General features: G+C 34.5%; 2 protein-coding genes across 8 annotated transcripts; both read left to right on the top strand.

Annotated features, from left to right (window-relative positions):
- Window positions 1-1,890: 1,890 nt before the first annotated feature.
- LOC140816877 (protein CHLOROPLAST IMPORT APPARATUS 2-like) lies at window positions 1,891-5,556 on the top strand. The gene is made up of 3 exons (XM_073176371.1): window positions 1,891-3,750; window positions 5,119-5,265; window positions 5,363-5,556. The coding sequence occupies exons 1-3, from the start codon at window positions 2,713-2,715 to the stop codon at window positions 5,390-5,392; spliced, it is 1,215 nt and encodes a 404-aa protein (XP_073032472.1). The 5' UTR covers window positions 1,891-2,712; the 3' UTR covers window positions 5,393-5,556.
- Window positions 5,557-7,856: 2,300 nt separating this feature from the next.
- LOC140816851 (uncharacterized) lies at window positions 7,857-14,584 on the top strand. Of its 7 annotated transcripts, none has more exons than XM_073176359.1 (7): window positions 7,857-8,005; window positions 9,682-10,850; window positions 11,812-11,872; window positions 11,961-12,079; window positions 13,080-13,122; window positions 13,665-13,712; window positions 14,054-14,584. In XM_073176359.1, exons 2-7 carry the CDS (start codon window positions 10,759-10,761, stop codon window positions 14,126-14,128), a joined length of 438 nt encoding a protein of 145 aa, XP_073032460.1. In that variant the 5' UTR covers window positions 7,857-8,005; window positions 9,682-10,758; the 3' UTR covers window positions 14,129-14,584. The 7 variants fall into 7 exon arrangements, 3 of the variants coding, with proteins under 3 accessions (XP_073032460.1, XP_073032444.1, XP_073032452.1); XM_073176343.1 differs by having other exon boundaries at window positions 13,032-13,122; window positions 14,054-14,553; XM_073176351.1 differs by having other exon boundaries at window positions 7,863-8,005; window positions 9,976-10,850; window positions 13,032-13,122; window positions 14,054-14,553.
- Window positions 14,585-16,043: the final 1,459 nt, after the last annotated feature.

Below are 16,043 nucleotides of genomic sequence, written 5' to 3'. Positions count from 1 at the left end.
TCGATATTTTTGTCAAGATGAAAGCAAAGCACGATCTTTGCTTATTGTAATCACCATATCTAATGAACCCAAATTGCCCAACGTATGACCACTCGGTGCCACACAATTGCACAACACACCAAAAACCTTGTAAATCATTGCATCCACCGTATTTTCTAGATGCTCGTGAAAATCCACGAACCAATAAAGTCCATCACACGTCAACCCTTCCAAATCCCACGCAGCCAATAGCCTTCCGCCACGTTGTCAGATAAGAGAGACTTTACTCTGATGATAAACTGAGCTCGATAATGAAAATACACCCATGCCCCTTTATTGTTAAGAAGTATATGGATTATATACGCTTTAATTAATACCAAATTAATCGCGTTTAGTCAAACATTGGATAATTCAAGCAGCACAAATCATGTATCCGATTATCCATATCTCAACATATATGTATAATTAATATCATAATGTTTATTGACAAATCACGAGTCATTAGATCTACGATTAGAATAATACTGTTAAAGCCCCATTTGATACAAGATATCGATTTAGACCGTGGTTGGTTTAATCGGTTTAACTCTACTCAAACCATTATGCAAAAGACTAAGTCATATTGATTGAAAGAAAATAAATTATCTGGCCCTATCTTATTAATAATCACTTTTCTTTCATGTTGTAATGAATGACATCTTAATCTTTCAATAAATTATAAGATTTAATATTCTAATCATACTATTTTTTCCAATTGTATCATTTCTCTACAAAAAGTAATTTTAATATAGCACAAATTTTGTCCAAAAAAATATTCTTAATTTATTTCACGATAAAAAAATCATATCAATCACAATACTATTTTATCATCATATATTATATTTCTATGTCAATAATTTTTTTAATCATTTACGTACTAATCATTTAATAATATGATTTTCCTGACCAAACATAGCCTTTTAGATAGGTTGAATTTTACCACCATATGGTTATTTTGAATGGAATACATTTTCACTTCGAGATAATACCTAGTAAATTAATATATGGAATATTATATATATATATATATATATATATATATATATATATATATATATATATATATATATATATATATGTGTGTGTGTGTGTGTGTGTGTGTTAACAGTCAGTTTATGCGGTTGTAGCCAAATGATTATGATTCATGTACTCTACTCTAATTAATTGAGACTTTGAAATAGATTAATGAAATTAACGCCGTGCATGCTTATCAGCCAATTTCATATAGGATCACTTTTGAGAGAAAGATCATCGGCTAGACTAATGAAAAAAATATTACTATTCATTATATATAGACTGTGTCGATCTGTCTCATAGTAGACCTAACATTCACATAAATATGTATAACTAAAATTCGTAATATTGTGAGACGGTATTACAGATATTTATTCATGAGACGAATCAACTTTGTTTATATTACAATAAAAATAAATTTTTTGGGCAAAAACGAAATGTTTTTTCATGGGTAACCTAAATAGAATATATGTCTCACAAAATTAACTAATGAGACGGTCTCAAAAAAAAATTTGTAGTAAAAGAGCTTAATTGAGGCTTACCAAGCTAGTCCTCTAAGAAAACAAATTACATATTAGTTAAAAGCACGACAATAAAAATATCTATTTTTTCGGAACTTTTTTTAAGCATAATATATATTTTAAAATTAAATATTTAGAGATGGTTTTAAAAATATCGTGTATAAAAAATTGGGACCGTGGAATTACGGAAGCTAATGAAAAATAATAGGAATATAAGATAGGGGTATTTTACTACATATAAATTAATTAGTTGAGATAATTAACCATCGTACTTAAACGGCAGACTGTTAAAAAGGAGAATTAAGAAAGCGGTCCACCACCAAACAACTGCAGACTCTATTGTCCCTTTCTCTGTTCTAATCTCGCCGGTCGATCTCTCCCGCTCTCTCTCTTCATTTAATCAGAGAGAGAGTTTGCGTGTGTGTTTTGTAACAGGCATGGTGTGTGTTCTTCTGCTATATTTACAGAATTCATCCCATAGTCTAACCTTTTATCTGCTCTGCTTCCTCCCGTGACTCACTCTACCTACCCAAAATACTTAAATAACAAATCCTTTTTGCGGTCTGATTCAATCCTCCTAGCTTCATAAGCGAAATCCCACCTCAAAATTCCTCGCAAATTCTCGTTCGACTGTAGCCCGTATATACTCTGCTTCTAAACGTTCCTGTCCGGGGTACATGCTCTGTTTTTGTGGTCGGAGTGTTTTGATAGAGGATTCCTGCCTTTTCTGGGATTTTTCTTTCGGAATTTCGTGAGATATTTTATGTCCAAGAATGCTACTTTCTTCCGAGTGCTAAAGATTTTGGCTTTTCTGACTTTTTTTAATTAGTGCCAAAGTCTGGTTTGTAGTGAAAATATAGTACTTTTCCAGGGTTTAAGGTTCTTCTCGTTGAGCCATTTTACCACTTCGAGTCCCTTTTATTTTTCTTTTAAAATTCTCAAATTCCTTGTCTGACATCTTATTTGCTCTATCCATAGCGTTTTCCAATCAGGGCCTTAATTTTTCGATCTCCCCTTAGATTATTGGGTTCTCAGTCTACCATCTCAAGCCTCTCAGGGTTAAGCTCTCGAATTATTTGAGTTGCTTTCTCAGTAATCGAGATCTTGATTTAGTTCAATTTTCCACTCTTTTTGAAAAGCTGTTACATAGTATCTACGAATGTCTTCTTGTATAAGTGGAGGTGGGAGAGCATATAGATTGAACATCGAAATCATCAAATCCCCATCGACTTCTTGGGCTTCACATTCATCATCTCCATCCTCCACCCTCTCCGAGTCCAGCAATTCCCCGTGCGCAATCTCCACACGGAAACCTCGTACTCCACGGAAAAGGCCCAACCAGAAGTACGATGAAGCGGCAGCAATCCTCTCCACTGCCTATCCCAATATATTTTCCACCAAACACCTCACGAAACCTTGCAAATTCACGGACCCGCACGATAAAAAAAGCAAGAACTCCATGTTGTTAGAGCCCTCGGATTTGCTCACGCCTTTGAGGATAGTCGACAACTCGTGTTTTTTGCTGCATCCTCCAATACAAGAAAGACCCCGTTCTCCTATCGAGCTGAAATGTGTTAGTTTATTTGAAAAGCCTTGTCAAAGTCCTGGGGAGATCAATTCCCAGTCGAGTACATTCGAAGATGGTCTAGAAGACTTCGACGCAGAATCTATACTAGATGAGGAAACCGAGGAGGGTATTGATAGTATCATGGGGAATTTGAGCACGAGCAATGACTTGATTGATGAATCCAATACTTTGAATGCTACTCAAATGAACACTTTTTGTTATGGCTATCCGGTAGGATTAGGATTCGGTTTCGGTTTCGGTTTCGGTTTTGGAATGAGAAGGGAGTTGAAGGCAATGAAAAATGTGGATGAGGGGGGAGATTGGTGGAGATTTCCTGCTGTAAACATGCTTGATTTAACTCCAAAGGTCGTGAAATCTCCAGTGGAGAAGAAGAAAAGGAAGGCGAAGAAAATGTTGTCAATCAAGAATTTAGAATCAGGGAAGAAGAATTCAATTTCAGCGGCTGATATATCTAGTGATGGTGGTGCTGATGAGGGGCCAATTCCTCGGTCAAATGGAGGGCTGCTCCTAAAATTGAACTACGACGATGTTTTGAGCGAGTGGTCTGATAAGGGCTCGCCCTTTTCCGGCGACACTTTGGCGACAGAATCAGAAAGAAGTGATGTTCAGGTACGTAGATACCGTTGATGCTTAGTTTTAAACTTTGGGTAATGGGTTGATGAGTCTAGGGGTGAACGGATAGATGATGTTCATGAGTTTTTCAAATCTGCTCGATAAATATTTGATCCGAATTCGAACTTATTAAATTCGAGTCAAAATTATTTTGTTTGATAATTGACGAGTCGCTTGTTAACTTTATTTTATTAATATAATATAATTATATAATAAATATATATGCATCTAGAATATTTTGGATATTTCGAACAAAGTTCTTGAACTTTGATATTTGAGCAATAAATTGAATAGTTCATGAATATGTTCGAATATTTCGAGCACAAGTTATCATTTTATTTCGAGTCAACTTCGAGTCAAAATATTTTAATTTTCGAATATACGTAATTCGAACGAACTCGAACCTTACTTTTTTTACTATTATGCGACTTCATGGTTCCTTCGCACCCCAAGATGAGACAGAATCATCTCGCTAAGTTCAATTAGAGAAATTTTCGAACAAATAATTTCACAAGTGCTATCTTGTCTTTTTCTTGATAAAGAAAGAGAAAATGCCTCGAGGTGTAATTTGGTTATTACATGTAGTTTATGTATTTTATTATGGACGATCCAAAAATTAGAATTGAGGTAAACTTGAACTTAATGTAATAAATTGTCATAAAACACCTATGAAATCAGTCTCATAATTCAATTTTTTTAGATAGATCTTTTATTCTACACGACTCATGAAAAATATTGTTTTTTATTTTAGATATAGACCGCTGAACCCATATCACAAATATAAATATGTGAGATCTTCTCATATACTTACTCATAAATTGTGTGTATAATATATATACAAAAAAACTCATTATATTGTATTCATAAGTGAAATTGTACCATATAATTAAGGAGGTGAATTTGACTTTGGGTTTTTCGAAAGATGAGTTTTAAGGAGCAAGTAATAAACTATATATATATATATATATATATATATATATATATATGTATTTTGTGAGACGGTCTCACGAATATTTATCTGTGAGACTGATCAATTCTATCGATATTTACAATAAAAATTAATACTCTTAGCATAAAAAGTAATACTTTTTTATGGATGACCCAAAATTAGAGATCTGTCTTACAAAATACGATTTGTGATATCGTATCACACAGTTTTTTGTATATATTTTTGGGGTGAACTACAGCTTAAAACTGACATAAACCGTATTCGTCGTTCTTTTTGTGAACCCATGTTCAAATCATTTTCCGACCGCTGGGTTTTATCTTAGGTTACCATTTTCATGGTAGGATAAACTAAATCCAAATATATTATAATTTATTTTAATAGACTTTTGAAAAAATGTTAATTAATTCAAAATACAGGCGAGGCTGGCGCAGATAGATTTGTTCGGAGGTGAAAGGGATGCCATCGTGCTACGTTACAAAGAAAAACGGCGGACGCGTCTCTTTTCTAAGAAAATCAGGTATCAGGTCAGAAAAGTCAACGCTGATCGACGGCCCAGGATGAAGGTAATAAATAAAAGAATTTGGACACTTTTTCTTGATTAATTAATTTAATATAATTTCCCACGAATTTATCTCAAGTGTTTTATTGTTTTTGTCGCAGGGACGATTCGTGAGAGGAGTGGATTCTTGAATTTTGATAGTTTTTTTTTTTACTTTTTTTGGGTTTTTTTTTCTTGATTACAATGGGGCATGAATAAAGAAGTGTCAAGAGGAGTTAATGGTGGAAAATATATATGTGTTCATTTGCATTTTATCTTAAATATGTGTTCTCAAAAGGTAATTAGAATTCCTCAACTTTTTTACATAATTCGATAACAATAAAGAGTCATCTATAAAATTAATTGACCCGAGCTGTATACTAAGTGAAAATTAACACTTTCGATATAAAAAAAACATTTTTTATGAGTTAAATTGAGTCGAAGATCTGTTAAATTAAATTGATCCATGAGGAAATACCTGTCTAATAAAACCTAAGGTAGTTTTTGTTAGTGTTTGTGGAACATTCAATGTTTTAGGACTTCTAAATTTTTAATACTCAATTTCAAAAAAATGATATTCACTTAAATGTTTAGAATTTTTTTACTATTTCTAAAAAGAATAGTTTTTTTTTTTGTCATTTTTAATCCCAAATTGGACGATAGTGGAAAGTTTGAATCTCTATTACCCGTGAGAGTGAAACGAGCTTTAATCTATTATTTTTCACATAATCAAGAGAGATAATGTCATCAAGTCAATGAGTTTTTAATCGAAAAATTGTGGTTTTAGTAAAAAAAAAAAACACTAAATGTCGTTTGAATTTTTTAAAAATCAAAACATCAAAGCCTACATTTAAAAGAAACATGTATCTCAAAATTTAACACCAAGTCTTCAATGCAACCCTAGATACTTATTTTGGGGTTTAAGCTTATACACAGCGTTTGGAAATCTGGGGAAGTTTAAACATAGAGCCCGTTTGGTATAAGAAGCTACAATTAAAAAAGTGCTTTTTTTAAAAAAAAGTGCTTTTTTAATTTTTAATTTGTTTGGGTGGGCTTCTAGTGCTTAAAAAAGCACTTATTTAAGTTGAAATTAGAGCTTTTTTAAAAGTCCTAATTTAGAGCTTTTTTCACTAGCTTTTTTAATAACATTAAAAAAGCACTTTAATGATATGTATCCAAACACATTTATTAATTTAAAAAGTGCTTTTTATCTATTCATCCAAACACAATATTAACATAACTTTTACTTAAAAAATCACTTTTAAAAGCCAACTTAAAAAAGCACTTTTTTAATCAAAAAACTTTTGATACCAAACGGACTCATAATCCGGGCTTTCTTGCCCGATTTGCGCCCAAGTATCATGTACACTTGGGCTACTACGTATGAGTTATGACCAATTCCGAGCCCGTTTATTTAATCCATTACAAAAGGCTGACATAATTGTGTAATATAGGGCGGAAATTTTTGCCATATATGTGTGTATTTATATCCTATAATTTTTGTATGATACTTACAAATGTAAGATGAATTTTTAACAGGTTGAGTGTTGGTAGAACAATAAGCACGCAAACCCGACGGTTTATGTATTTTTTTTTAATTTGCGAATATGTTCGAATATTTCAAGTCGAACTTAAGCTATAGCTTTAATTTCTACCGAAGTCGAGCAAATTTTTTAAAAAAATTTGAGCTTCGAATTGAGCTCCAACTCGAATAAAACTAATTCGAGCCGAATTCGAACCTTGATTTGCCGTTATATTCAACTAGATTCGTTTCGTTTACGTAATCTCAAACCCATCAATACCTATTAAATTGTGAAACAAGATCATGTGACTAAATATCGCCATCACTTCACCATTTTTACGAAGCAATAAAAAATGTGAATTTGGAAGAGCTATACTTGAGATATTCATTGGATCCTATTTCTTTTTAAGAAGATGTAATCTGTAACCATTATCTTTCGTTGCGCATTGAATAAATAACTTAGCTAACACGATAACCTACAAAGCTGCAAACCAGGTTAGTCAGTTAAAATGCATTGAGCAAACTCTGTGCGACAGATGAATGTAATGGTAAGAGAAATCGAAATCTATACTATTGATTAAACGTCTACTCACTTTACCAACTTGAATACCTCAAGATCTATTTGGATCATATTTACTCTCGAATTTATTAAACCATAATAAAAAGAATTTTAAAAGTTAGTCACAACATAAATATCGAATATTTTAATTTTATGAATGTACATGATGCATCTGGAAATCGTCAGATAATATTTTTTTATTATTGTCATCGCGATCATATTAAATTTCATTTGAAAATCATCCGTAACGAAACAACTTTCTATTTTCGATAAAAATGATTACCTATTATGAGTAATAATTTTTTTAATTGAAGTCAAGTCATGATATTGCATGGTTTGAACAAACTAGTTTGTAAATCCATGTTTTGCATAATCCATGAAAGTACTTAACAAGAAACTATGAACTCTGTCGAAATCTTATTTTAAAATTCAGTGATGATAATAATAAAAAGTTTGTACTTGAAAAAAGGAAAAGATAGAGAGATTTTTTTTTGCCTTTGGAATAATTTAATTGAATTTTACATCTGCTCGCATATATAAATACCGTTGTATATGGTACACAGTTGCAGCGTTCTCCCTTCTCCCCCATTTGTCCATCATTCTCCAAGAAAGAAAACCCCCAACCCTTTAAAATTTGTTGGAGACAAGACCCTTCTCATTAACTGTTGCAATGGCGGATTAAAAGTATAATAGAATTTCAATATTTTGGTACTGTTCTTTCATTCTTCAATTTTGCGTTGTGCTCTTTTGGAAATCACGTGGGAGTAGTTTTGAAGTAGTTATTTGTTTGATCCTGGCAGCGTTTTGATTGTTGATTATCTGGTATACTTGAACAGCATGTGCAAAATTCGCGTTAAGGGTGAATTTTTGTTTAATTTGTTTATGATTGCTCGTTTTTGTTATAGAATAGTTGCTTATTTTTGAAAAAGCTAGCAATGTTTTACCGGAAAAACCTAAATGGAAAATGAGATCAGAATTAATCTGTGATTTCTGTGAAAAGAGAAACTGTTTGTGAGATTAATTAATCTGATAAGAGATGGGTCACAAGCATTGTTTCATTGCGAGAGTTTCTTGACATTGGTTGGTGATATAATGTAAAAGGAAAAGATTAGAACACAAAGATAATCTAGACTAATTTTATGTAAAATGTGTGCAAGAAAAGGGAGATAATATGATCCCCAATAAACCAAAAACAAACTTAGATTTCTTTATCAGGATAGTCTGTGTTCTATAAAGAAATAATTTTGGATCCCATCTTAAATTTGATCTTTCAGTCCAAACTGGATAGATAGGTTTCCGCTTAATCACAGATTAGCATTAGTTAAGAGATAAGTACAACTCATGTTACAGGATACTTTTGTTCATCTACCTGTTTTTTTGTTAAATTTCATTAAAAGATATTAGAAATAAGTCAAACAACAGTGATACATATTAGAATATGTCACACATAATATGTTTAGGAGAAATTCATGGGGCTAATCAAGGGTTTATTCAACAACATGAAAGAACATAGAGACATACCGCTCTGAAGGCAGGTCTTTGATGAGAGTTAAGGCAGAGGTATTGTCGTCCTAGTAATAAAGATTGATCGCCGATCACTTTTCTGTGATTTTTGTGAACCGGATTGGTTTCTTAAAAAATGACCTCTTGTTTATCACTGTGATTCTCTGTGTTAAGATATATATTGAATTTCCCCTACAAGCTTGAGATCTCAAGGCTGGGAGTTCTATGTCTTTTGCTCTTCTAAATATGACTGGATGCTAGATACTTCAGGGAAAGGGAGGCTGATCAAGGTAATCTTAGGCGGTTTCTCTCGAGTAAATGGCTCTCTTCTTTTTTCTAATACGCGTTTTGTGTTTTTTTTTTAAGATGTCCAAAGCTTTACATTTTGTTGCAATTTTTTTTTGGTATTTGTGGTGGAATAAAGAGTCAACAATTTCTCTCGAATGGAGTTTGTGGGATTCATATATATTTTCTTTTGTATCATATGCTTGATAGTGTTAATCTAATGACAAAGAGTTAGTTGCCAAAGCAAAATGTAGATTTTGGTACAATAAATCCGAGGACTAAGGTGTCAATGCAATGAGAAAAAAACAGAAAATCGTGTGTTGCCTTATTAGTTCTTAGTAAGGTGAATAGTGTATGATATACTGTTTATGAAGGTACCTTTAACAGGAAGTCATCAAATATAGCATCTTGTATGCACTTTGCTTTAGTCATGATATGATATCTTTAGTACCTGGATTTTATTATTTGACTAATACTTTCTTACCATCTATTCGATAGAACTTGTCCACTAAAAACCTACTTATAAATTTTTTTCGGGTGCCTGAATTTCTAAATCTTTTTTTGTGGTTCAGTTGTGAATGATGATGCAAATTTCCATCTGTTACATGGAAATTGTCAAATTGCTTCTTATGCGCCCGTCTTCATGAAACCTGGACTCGCACATGATTAAATTCCGAGGACTAGAAGTTTGCAAATTGTTCAATGTGTGGAGAGTATAATATCAAAGGCTGTGGAAAACCTTTTCATGTGGGGAGAAAAATCGACGAATGTTCATGTTCCTTAAACTGTGTAGTAAATTGTTTCCAGCAATCCACCTACAGTCCAATGTCCCAAAAATTTGAGCCGTATTTTGTATATCATCGTAGGAAGCAGAATAAGAGCTCTAGTTGCATAATCCAACCAACTTCTGGTGCTAAGTGTAGCGATGGTTGCCGCTCTTCCATCAGTTCTGATGCTGCTCCTGCTGGGCTTCCCCAAGAGAAAATTTCTGAACTAAGGATAGAATCCGCACGGCCTCCTGTTGTGTGTGCAGTTGAATGTAATCAAGATAACACAATAGACTTTAATGAGTGTCCAACTGGGGAACGGGCAAGTTCTGAAGAGGCCTTGATAAGTGATGTGGACATAGCTTTGAATGTCGTTTGTGGCAATAATTGTTCATCTTCAAAGTCAAATCTGGAAGTTGGATCGGCTTACTTGAAAATTGATGTGGAGGATGCAGGCGAGTGCTCTTCTTCTGGTGCTTTGGTAACTGAGAAGGTGCCAGATATTTCAGAAAGAGATATATGCATTTCAATTCTAAGAAGTCTGGGACTGCTTGAGAAAGTTTGGACAAGACATAATAAAGCAGATGCTGAAAATACTGGTATCTCTGGCAGCAGATGCTGTTCAAATACATGCAAAGTCTGTGGGCATTTGGAAACTTCGAAGAACTTGTTAATTTGTGATAATTGTGAAGATGCCTTTCATATTACTTGCTGCGAACCTCGTGCTGCAAGAATACCTGCTGGTGAATGGCTTTGCAACTCTTGCTTGAAAAAGAAGCACAAAATACTGAAGGAGAAATCTTCTGGTAATTTGAATACCAGCACGGAGATTGGAAAAAATGCATTTCAGCATCAGTAGGTGAACTAGGATCCCTGGAGTTCATGTTCAGAGATACTGAGCCACATATGTCGAGTGTGCGAATTGGTGATGAATTTCAAGCAAGTGTTCCTGATTGGTCTGGTCCCATTGATGGGTAGGTTCCTAATTTATTTGCAGTCCTTTAAATTGAGTTGGAATATTAATCCTTTGCTAATTTTTCTCTGCATGAAATTTCTGTGCAAGTGTCTCTGATGGGATCATCAAATGGATGATGTGAGATTGATAGATAGCCCTGACGTTTTTGTGTATCTTTCTTAGGCACATGTGGGTAATATGTTTTTCAAAATTATAATAACCTCTAAATCTGCTTCTCCATATAAGATAATTATTATTTGGTTAACTCGCCTATATAACACCATTTTCTCATCTGCCCTAGATCATTTGGTGATTCTTCGAAGTCCAACTTTTCTTTATCATCCATAGATACAGTGTTTTGGGTTTTCGTAAGGAGTTGTTTTGTACACGTCATAAAAAATAACAGTGTTATCCTGTAATCATACTCAGTTGGAAGAGCATATTATCCCACTGCCTATAATGGTTAGTCACAATACTAAAACCATTGCACCATATTTTTTTGCAGTTTCTTCCTTGTAATGCAATATTTGTCTTTATATTTTAGTTTTGGTATTTTTTTAATGTGCTCTTTCTACCATTGGTACATATTGAAATTCCATCTCTATTCATTATGGCTCTATATTTTCACAGTATGGAGATATAGGATAGTAGTATAAATCTTAGTTCAGAATAACCAAGTCAAGTGATCTCTATGGCAATACATTTCATGATGAGTTTATTTTTAATGAAGGTTGCCTGCAGCCTTTGCTCATCTAATTTAGTTTCTCGATCAGCGACTACTTCTGTATTTATGTCTTGTAATCTTTCCGACTTATATCACGTCCCAGATTTTTTGCACTGGTCCAATTAGTTGGGTTTTCAATTTAATAGGTTCTATTCCTTGTATTTTAATGCCCTTTCCTGCTTTTCAGCTTATTATTAAATTCTCAGACCAACTACTAGCTAACCTTGTATGTAATTGATGTTCACAAATGCTGCAGTAAATGTGATCTTAATGGTGTCCCGATAGAAATTGATCCTCTTGGAGATGATTGCTCATGGGTAAATTTTTAGAGGATGATGCTTTTGTATTAAGTTGGCCTCATGTTTAGGAGAAGTATTAAATGGTAAATTTCATGGTTTTATCCAGGAATGGAAATGGACCCAACCTTTGAAGCTCAGTTCTATTGGCAATTGGCTTCAGTGTCGGGAGATGATTGAAGGCGTTGGACATGGTGTTGATGGAACCATGTGTGGAAAATGGCGCAGGTAAATACTTTTGATTTCACTTCCGAATTATTATGAGCATAAACTTCGTGTTTTGGATGTTGATGGGGAATTGACAAAATTGTTTTACCTCATTAAAGAATCCTCCGAGATTTTGGAATCAATAATTGAATCTCTTGGATAGAGAGCAAAAAATTAAGTCATAGGAGTAGTGGAAGAATCATGACATTTTATTGGGATAGAAACTTTAATAGAATCAAGCTTTCTCAATTCTTTGATTACAACATTGGGGTGTGGGATTTTTTTTATTTGACATGGGTTGCACCCATGCCTGTCCCTCAAAGAGGAGAGGTTTATGCCATTAAGAAACAATTAGCTGTACTGATGAGCTAGTTTGCTATCTTTTCTGTGCCTACATGATGGATTGGCCGGCTTCCTCGCTACTTGGTTTGATCTTGTTCCCCTGTATGCCGTGTACCGCGGTGCTGGCTTCACTCCATTTGAAGAGAGTCTCTTAGTCACCAGTATATTAGAGGGTTGAGAAGGGGGGTATCTGACACACAGGCCCAATGCCGCCCCTTCTCAACACTCCAATACATTGGTGACTAATAGACTCTCTTCCATGGGTTGTTGGCATGCTTTCTCAAATTTAATGACGTTTTATAGTCGAGATGTTGCCTATTTCACATTATCCATCTGGTTTAGTTGTATAACATTGATATTGTCGTTCAAACAAATTACTTTTATTTGTTGGTGTCAGAATTGAACTATTTGATCATGGAAAGTTCTATGTTGTGCCTAGGTATGCATATAATTCAAATCAATCAATTCAACATACGATTAACGCAGGCTAATTGACTTTATCAATGCATCTACCGTGTAAATTCACAACATTATATTCTGAACAGTAAATTATTTTTAAATGTGTGTATGTCTTGTACACCCAAACACACACACAAAAGCAAATATTTACCTTCTCTGCTGACACATGCAGGGCCCCTCTTTTTGAAGTTCAAACTGATAATTGGGAATGCTTTTGTAGTATTCATTGGGATCCAGCTCATGCAGATTGTGCTGTACCCCAGGTATTTCTTTTTTCCTTTTGCAGTAACATAGTTCTGTGTCATTCTCCAGAAGGCCTACTTCATTTTCTCTTAAGATGTAAGAATGATGTCTTAAAACACCCAATGGCAAACCAAAATCTCAAAGGAGTATTGGTAACAGAAGGTGCTGCCTTTCAAATTTTATTTATTCCTGCCATAAATGTTCAGAAATTGATCTGTTGTAACATGTTCAAAACTTGGTGGTCTTTTTATATGTAGAAATGAATTCCTTTCATTTCAAGTTTGTGCCCCAAATGTGACAATGAAAATCTTGGATGCTAAAATCAGTGCGGGAGAACAGATGCTAATAGTTCTTGTTTTCCATAATTTCCCACACATTTTTAATGCCACCTAAGAAGTGCTTGCAAATGGTGAAGCTCATTCAGTATCATTGTTTTCCTCCGAAGTTAACGTGCGCCCGAAAAATGTTTATTACTTTGGAGATAGTTCACGATGTTTGATTTACATCTATTTTACACATTTTTAAAGCGGTTTCATTGTGTACTCATCTCTTTTGATTTCAGGAGCTTGACACAGAAGAAGTCATGAAACAGTTGAAGTACATAGAAGTGGTGTGTGAAGTTACCCTTTCATGGCTTGTTACATTTTCTTTATCCCTTTTTGCTAGCACAAATCATGGTTTTGCTCATATTAATAATTTCTGGTGTATTTTGATTCAAGTTTGGTGCTAATTGTACCTGTTCAAATGAACTTCAACTGAACAGTTGCTCTCCTTTATTCCTGATGTCGGATTTGGAATCTTAATCCTACAAACCTCATTTACTACTTCTATTTGCCGTATATCCCTTTGATTTCTGGTTTTGGAGAAGAGATCCTGTTAATTACAGTTGCCAAGAAGGCAATAACTTTTCTGTTTTCTAAGTTACTAACATCATCATAACGTGATATGCAGTTGAGACCTCGGCTAGCTGCAAAAAGGCGCAAGTTGAATTGTTCAAAGAGTAATGGTTCTCAGGACCTTTCATGATCGTGACAAGGAAACTAAATTCTGGGGAGAAATTATTTTACATGCATCTGAACGATAAAAAATCTAAGCTTCGGATCCACTACAACGGGCTGATGCTGTAAATGATATAATTTTTAAGATTGAAAGAATAATGTTCTCTGTCTTCTGTGTTGGGCTCCATATCATGCTTTGTTATGTTTGTTGGTTTTTAGATATGTCACCAACCTGGTGCAGCCCTATTTTAATCTCCCCAACACTCACCCTCCTTTTTTAATTACCTACGTGCACTCATTTCATCACGACGGTGACAAAGGAGGGTGTTCCAGAGTTAAATTATGAGGCAACATAAGTGCCAAAGCGATGGTCTAGGTGGTCATGGTAAAATAGTGTTTTCTTCCGTCCCCAAGTTCAATGCAGTTGATTGGACATTAATGTTACCTGGTGTTGCATTAGAACTAGTTGAATTATGAGTGATATTCGTGATTGACACAAAACAAAAGGGGACAAAAACTTTAATTGTGCTAGAAATCATAAGTAGTAATTTTTCAGTTCAAGTTCGAGATTTTTTGAATGATTTGATTACAAGCCCGATTTTTTTAATATCATTAAGTTATTTAACTCGGGCTGGAGTTTTGACACCATGTCGGAAATACCCTCAATTTTTGCGTCTTACATGTTAAAATAATCTCAACTTCGACTCATGTTTTACCACATGGGCGTTAAGGCTCATTTGAGGCAATGTTTTCATCGGTTGGGTTCATTGGTATTTAGCCATAGCAGGCAAGTCGAATATAACATGGGAGAACACACCGTCATATGTCAATATCTCAAGAACCAAATAACCATTACCTATAGAGTAAATAATGGTAGCTATTTATACAAATCTTTTTTCTTTTCTTTTCCTGTTTCCCCCATTTCACGATGATAGCATTAATTACAAGGGAAACTTAATGCTAATCGTTTGTTTGAAGTCACCGCAAAACTTGGTCATCTTACTATACCTGACCTATGTATACATACACCAAAAAAGGCATTCTATTTCTCTAATGGCAGAGAGGTAAGGTTAAGGTAAGAACAGTGTTCTAAATGGCGGTCGAGGCGGCCGCCTAGGCGGTGACTAGGCTGTAGGCGGCCCTCAACCGCACCGCCTATGCATGAGACGGGTTGAGGGGTGTCGAGGCGGGTCGAGGAGGCGAGTAGGCGGGTCGAGGCGGGCGAGGCGACGAACAGGCGGTCGAGGCGGGCGAGGCGGCGAGCAGGCGGGCGAGGCAGTAGTCAACAATTTTAAAAACCTAACACTTTTTAAAATTTAGTCAACAATTTTAAAAACCAAGTCAAAGTCAACTAATTTTAAATATTAGGACTATTTAAAGGTCTTACTTGGAGAATGGTAGTGGAGGCCTCGGGAGCGGATGAAGTGCTACATCCAAGGAGGAGTGCAAGGAACATCCCCATTAGAGAACTTAATGAATATTTAGAAACATCGGAGGAGGAGAATGAAGAAAATGTTGATTGAGTCTGATGATCAGAGGATAATGGATGTAGTAGATGGTGCATATGTAGATGATTTGGAAGATTAGTTATGTTTAATCTACTACTTGTTCTAATGATGATAATTGATTGAAACTTTGAAAATTTAAACTTAGTTTTTTGGTTAAAAAAAATATATTACTTCGTTAGCATAATAACATTAATATAATGATAAATCTTTATTAATTGCACATTATCCAGATGATATTATATTTTGTGCTTAAACATTATTTCATTGTACATTTTACATAAAAATGATAATATTGCATGATTATCTATAAAAAATTACTTTAAAAAATCCCACCGCCTGGGCACCGCCTAGGCGGTAGGCGGTCACCGACCGCCCCGCCACCGCCTCCCGCCATTTACAACCTTGGGTAAGAAGCAAGAAATTATAAAATCAAAG

The sequence above is a fragment of the Primulina eburnea genome, chromosome 2 (assembly GCF_022965805.1).
Source record: "Primulina eburnea isolate SZY01 chromosome 2, ASM2296580v1, whole genome shotgun sequence".
In the NCBI taxonomy this organism is placed as follows: domain Eukaryota; kingdom Viridiplantae; phylum Streptophyta; class Magnoliopsida; order Lamiales; family Gesneriaceae; genus Primulina; species Primulina eburnea.
The sequence above is the reverse complement of the archived record's forward strand: the minus strand, read 5'-3'. Positions and strand labels throughout refer to the sequence as shown.

What these genes read in the sequence shown, in the direction of transcription:
- LOC140816877 (XM_073176371.1), top strand. Translation starts at nt 2,713, where the DNA reads ATGTCTTCTTGTATAAGTGGAGGTGGGAGAGCATATAGATTGAACATC. An exon ending in CAGAAAGAAGTGATGTTCAG is followed by an intron (nt 3,751 to 5,118) that starts GTACGTAGATAC and finishes TTCAAAATACAG; the next exon opens with GCGAGGCTGGCGCAGATAGA. An exon ending in ATCGACGGCCCAGGATGAAG is followed by an intron (nt 5,266 to 5,362) that starts GTAATAAATAAA and finishes TTTTTGTCGCAG; the next exon opens with GGACGATTCGTGAGAGGAGT.
- LOC140816851 (XM_073176343.1), top strand. Translation starts at nt 10,759, where the DNA reads ATGTTCAGAGATACTGAGCCACATATGTCGAGTGTGCGAATTGGTGAT. An exon ending in TGGTCTGGTCCCATTGATGG is followed by an intron (nt 10,851 to 11,811) that starts GTAGGTTCCTAA and finishes CAAATGCTGCAG; the next exon opens with TAAATGTGATCTTAATGGTG. An exon ending in ATGTGTGGAAAATGGCGCAG is followed by an intron (nt 12,080 to 13,031) that starts GTAAATACTTTT and finishes TGACACATGCAG; the next exon opens with GGCCCCTCTTTTTGAAGTTC.